The 5,840-nt window shown below is 41.4% G+C and overlaps 1 protein-coding gene across 1 annotated transcript; it reads right to left on the bottom strand.

The window, feature by feature from the left end:
• Positions 1-788: 788 nt before the first annotated feature.
• On the bottom strand, positions 789-5,173 carry s1pr5b (sphingosine-1-phosphate receptor 5b). Its single transcript, XM_042485315.1, has 2 exons — positions 5,086-5,173; positions 789-3,653 (listed from the first exon to the last, which is right to left on the bottom strand). The coding sequence occupies exon 2, from the start codon at positions 3,386-3,388 to the stop codon at positions 2,159-2,161; it is 1,230 nt and encodes a 409-aa protein (XP_042341249.1). The 5' UTR covers positions 3,389-3,653; positions 5,086-5,173; the 3' UTR covers positions 789-2,158.
• Positions 5,174-5,840: the final 667 nt, after the last annotated feature.

Below are 5,840 nucleotides of genomic sequence, written 5' to 3'. Positions count from 1 at the left end.
AGATTTCAGAGAGATGCAAGGTACACCAAGAGAGACAAATTTACTCCAAAAGGGGCAAAACGACCACAAAGAGACACTAAATTACTACAAAGAGACACAAGGCAACCAAAAAGACACAAAATTACTTCAAAGAGACACATAAGGACTACAAAGACACATGTAACAAACTGAACTGAAACTATGTAAGAGAGGTGGTGGGGCCTTTCGCATATCTGTGCCCAGGGGCCCATTGTCTTGTAATCCACCCATGCCCAGAGTTGAACTACAAGGTCTTTTTCAGACCTCCATAATGTATGGAAACACACAAACTTTAGTTGAATAAACAGTCTGTTGAGTTTGTCCAATCTACAGAAGGTTCAGCTCCCAGGGAACAACATAAAGCCAGCTGCATGTGGTCTTTCTCTGTTTCAGCCACGACAGGCGTGGACAGCAAGTCAGAGTAAGGCGCAGTTGTGCCCACAGGTTGACAGTATAAGGAAAAAGAAAAATTGAGTTCTCAGGTTTTAAATAAAAGGCGCTTTGTGTGGTTCCCGATCCGTCCTGAGACATGTAGAGCTTATAGAAGGAACGCTGTATCTAGGCCAATGCCATTACCAGATGTGAGACAAGGGGGCCGACTTCCTGTGGTGCTTCTTCAAGAACTGTTCTTCCATTCAACTTCAGCTACACATAAAGAAACACACACAGACACGCTTACATGAGTGCACACATAGTAAAAACAAACCAAAAACTGCCCAGAATCCTTTATGAAAACATTTTTTATTTCTTTTATGAAAAGAGGGGTAAAGTTTGCCTCTTGTTGTTACAAAACAGATATAATTTACAATACAAATTATATGAAAAGTCTTCAGAATTATAAAAAAAAAGTTCACTACATGAATTCCAAAAAAGCACACTGCCATCTGTAAAAAAAAAAAAAAAAAGACTGATGTCAAACTAAGTGTACTAAGTGTAAGAAAAATTCAGTACCTCAAACTATAACTGGAAATATTCTGCTAACATGATGGATGGTGAGGGGAAGTATTGGAATAATTGCACAGATTCCACATGATTAAGCTTAAAAGTGCAGGCACATTCTTGTCCTTAAAAGTCCTGCAGCTGGATGATGATGATTAATTGCCTCTATTTGAAAGCTCTGACATAATAATTTATCAGGCTTATACTTACAAGTGATGCAGCTGCAGCTGATTTGGTGTCAGTTAAACTTTCAGTTAAAGAAAGCCTTCCTTTGGTTATCTCTCAGTTAATCACATTATACAATGACATTTTGTTGTTGCTGTTTTCCTGCAGATGCCAGACTGTCATTTAAAATAAAACTGAACACCAAACCCCAACAACTTTCCATTTGGTATCAGATAGGTTAACCATCTGTCATTTCAAAACAGTGAGGGGATTTTAATGTCGCGTCTCCCTCCCACTACTATACCACAGCATTCTTCGCCAAGCTGTAAGAACAGTCAAGATTGAGGGCCACCTCTCTCTTTGCTGTTATCTTTCAGTCTCTCTGTAACTCTCCCTGCATCACGTACACATTTATGTGCAGGGGTGCTCCGTGCTGTTTTATCTCAGCAAATCTAGCACACCATGGGCCTTCGAACCAGCGAAATCCAGGTGTCTGCAGATGCAGATTACACATTTATTTGCTCTGTATTTAAGGCACTTTGATAAGAAACTGCTTTTAAAAAAGGTCAAAGCCAACCATGCTTGTTCACCATTAACCCAGAAAATTTACTTTTTCTTCAGTCTCAAGAGTCTTTGGGTTTACAAAAGTCTGCTTTCATGCTTTGACACAAACTACAGAACCAAAGGAACATTGAATCCAAGCTGCTACTCCATTCATTGTGATATTTCAGTGCAAATTAGTTAAGGAGACTCATCATTAGCATCTACTCATAAAAAGTCTGTTTGCTTGTTCACATTTGAGTGGCATCCTTTTGTTTTGTAATCATTTCACAATGAAATTCTGAATCACTTCTGATTTGTCCAAACATGAGTTTGTTGTGCCTTCGTAATATTTCATACGCCCGCTGTTTCTGGCTGTGCTCCGAATTGGAGAATACCAGATCTGCTTCCTCTCTAGAGAAGTTCTGCTACATGTCCTCTGTTCAGTGGGAAACCCATTCACACACATATGGACTCAATCGGTCAGTCCAAGCCCTTATGACTTGAAGAGTTTGGGGTAAAGGGCCTTAATTGGAGACGGGGTGGTGATAACGTTCCCAGAGGAGATGGTTGTCTCTGGACCCCCCTCCAGCTTCTGGGATGCCACCTCTGTTTTACTGAAGCTGCACTCCAAGAACGGCATCCCGATCTTCTTCACTTGACCATCTCTGGTCATCAGACACGGCCGACAGAGCAGCCTCAGAATCGCTCTCCTCATGTCCTTACTGGTCAGGGTGTAGATGATGGGGTTGAGGAGCGAGTTGACCATAGCTACTCCTAGGAAGTAATCAGCCTTGTAGAGAAGGCGACAACTTCGAGTGGGGCAGAAAAAATCCAGGAGGAGAAGGACAAAGAGAGGCAGCCAACAGGCAATGAAGACGCCCAGTACAATGGTGACCGTCTTGAGGAGGGCAATGTACTTCTGCGACTTTCTCGCCAAGCCTTTCCTCATGCTGCCTGACAGGCCCAGTCGCTGGCGCTGCGTGTTGGTGCGGACGATGCGGAAAACTCTAGCGTAAAGGACAACGATGGCCAGGAGCACTGCGCTGAACACAGATACGCAGAAAAGGATGTAGCTCTTGGAATAAAGCGGGAGGACTGTTGAACACTGGTCCAATCTGTGGATGCAGTTCCATCCCAAAATTGGGAGGACCCCTAAAAACCCTGCCAGGGCCCAACTTGCACCAATCAGTGCCAACATCCGCCCTCGCTTCGCCCCGTGGTATGGCCTCATAGTCACCATAGTAACATGGCGTTCAATTGCAATAGCCAAAAGACTAATTATAGAGGCAGCCAGGGTGATGAAGACCCCTCCCTCCCTGAGGAACCATAGCAACGGAGTCAGTTTCAGAGTATTAGGTCCGGACATAATGATGTTGGCCATGTATGTAATCCCAGCCAGCAGATCTGACAGAGTCAGGTTGCCCAGCAGGTAATACATGGGCAGGTGGAACTTCTTGTTCCTCCAAATGGCGATGAGAACCACAGCGTTCTCCAGGACGATGAGAAGACACACCACCAGGAACGCAATGCCCTCAGGTTTGAGTCCTTCTCTGTAGCGGTCTTTCTGCAGCTTGCCGGTGTAATTGTAATGCTCCACAAGGACAGAAATGTCCTGGTACTCCCAGAAGAACTGCAAGCAGCCTGGAGAGGAGGGTGTCGGGGAGCTGGGGAGTATAGGTGTGGAGGGGGGAGTCCCTGCATGAGCAGAACTTGAAGCCTCCATGCTTTTTGTTGCTTTTTTTTCTTTTCTGCCAGAAGTCAAGGGCTATAAAGTCATTTTCGTTGACATGCTTTTTTTTTTTTTTTGCAGTAGGAGCCGTGAAATATTTGTCCGAAAAGACACACAAAAGAGACGACTGGGCTCCTGCAATAAAGGAAGGGATTATGAAGTTGATACAGTGTAATCCACCAGAATCCCTAGATGTTTTCTTTTCTGCCAGAGGACGGTGCTCTTGAGCTCTGTCTGTCCTGGTTAGAGGGTCCACATGCTGCAGAAAGACACAAAAAAAAGGCATGAAATAATGGAAAGAAAGGATGCAGAACCACAATCCTTAAAGATTAACGTTACTTACCTTTAATTAACAACATCATACTCTTAAATGAAAGTAAATAAATAAATATTCTTATATTTTCAAAGAACTAAGCTATGTTGCACTGACATTTAAAGTAAGCCACCAAACCACAGAAATGCAATGAGTCAAAACACATGAATCATAAATTCACAGAAAAGTAAAGTGTAGGCGTAAAGCTGAACGCACATACATACATTTTCTGTTACCTTTGAGTGTTTTATGAAATTCAAACAGTCATAACCTCATGATGTCCACTAAAACAGATGAGGGATTACTTCTGTTTATGAGTCAAAATATGATACCAAAGGCCAAAAGCACAGAGAGACCCCTTTTAACGTCAAACATTTAGTCTTTCCAATCGTGTTTAAAGTGTGTGTCAGTCACTGTAAGGTTGTTAGACAGAAACCATCGCAACATGTGCACTTAATTTGGCACACATGTAGAGCCCCCCCCCCACCCCCAGCCCCCCAGCATCACCATACCACTTTCACAGTATAGATGAGGTGTGTTTGAAGTCTCGCACACATGCAAATATACTCAAATATCCAAAGTCTGTGGCATTTTCAAACTACAATCATAAGTACGCAGAAGGTCGTGGTTGAATTATTTTAGCCGACATTGTTAATGTTGAAGACAATCAGGGGTGATTAGGGTCTGCATTCCTCTGTCTCTGTCGTGTGAGGGAATGTTTTTCTCGCCCCTTGAATCATATGTTAACATTTAACAAATGGTCTGGAGACTTTAACCCATTCAATCTGCTGCCAAGCATTTGGGAAATTAATATAATTTGTCCATGTTGGCACAAACATCTATGCATCAAGCCCTTCAATAGTTTGAATTAAATTTACACCATGGATAAATATGAATGAGATCATGAGTGAACACTGGTGTCCCAGTGTCAAATATTAATGATGAGATGTGATTGAGAAAATACCCATGTTAAAATCACAAGAATCAGAATTTGTGATTAAAATATTGACAAGAAAAAACATTTTAAAAAATCTTATTTAAAACAATTTTAAATGAAAAAAGTTTCTTTCTGGGGGGACTACTTTTTTCCCCATATATTGCTTATAACTCCTATAAAATCTTGTTTTCAGCAGCAATTCTTTTCCTCAGGTGTAAATGGTGTCACAAAGCAAAAGATTAAGATTATTATTAACACACATCAGTAATTTTTATATATAAAAATCACAATCCTAAGGTAATATTTCTGTTTCTTCTGACACTCTGTTCCTTATAAATGAGACAAAAATGCATGTATGAAAGTGATCTTAAACAACAGGCCAGCAATAACATCATCTGTCACACACTGCATTAGAATAAGAAAGAATCACAAATGAATTACCTTGAAATTGTTGCCGTTATCCTGCACTTCATCTGCTTTTCAGTGAGGAGAATCCAAACAAGAGCACCAAGTGACTCAAACTGACAAGGCAGAGGGAGTGAAGTGGTTCAAACATGCAAAGGGGGTTGGTCTTAACCAAAACTCTCTTACTCCCCCTCACACTCTCTCTCTCTCTCTTGCATGCATTAACACACGTTTGCTTGCATGAACACACAGATATAGCAAAAACATTTATTTTGGCTGCACACTATCAGTTCTCTTCTTTCTGACAGGCACATGAGAAGGAGCTAGTGCGATTATTTCATTAAGATCTCACTGAGGCCCGCTGGTGCAATCAGTGGCTTTAATTACACAACCACAACAGTTGTAGCTTCACATTTCAAAATCCACATAATGTCATCAGGATGATGGGCGATATGAACTGAATCGTCCTGATATCATGATGAAGACTTGTTTTATCAGTGCACAACAATAACATGATGTGAGCAAGAGAAAAGTAGCTAATTTTGCCTACTCAGGCCTCCTAAATTTCCCATAAAATAAGGTACATGTGATATCTACCAGGGTGTAGGTCTTGTTTTAGCACTGAGAATGATACATATGAAACTGGGGTGTGGCAGGTCATCCGTCAGAAAATTTGGAGCATGAAACACTTAATTTCATGCATTCTGGTGAATTGTTATGCACCACTTACTGCCATTTCTGCACAATTTATGGCGTAAATGACTTTAATTTTGTCAAAATGAAAGTCCTCT

This window comes from Plectropomus leopardus, chromosome 4 (assembly GCF_008729295.1).
Source record: "Plectropomus leopardus isolate mb chromosome 4, YSFRI_Pleo_2.0, whole genome shotgun sequence".
In the NCBI taxonomy this organism is placed as follows: domain Eukaryota; kingdom Metazoa; phylum Chordata; class Actinopteri; order Perciformes; family Serranidae; genus Plectropomus; species Plectropomus leopardus.
Note: the sequence above shows the minus strand (reverse complement) of the source record. Positions and strands in the feature narration are given on the sequence as shown.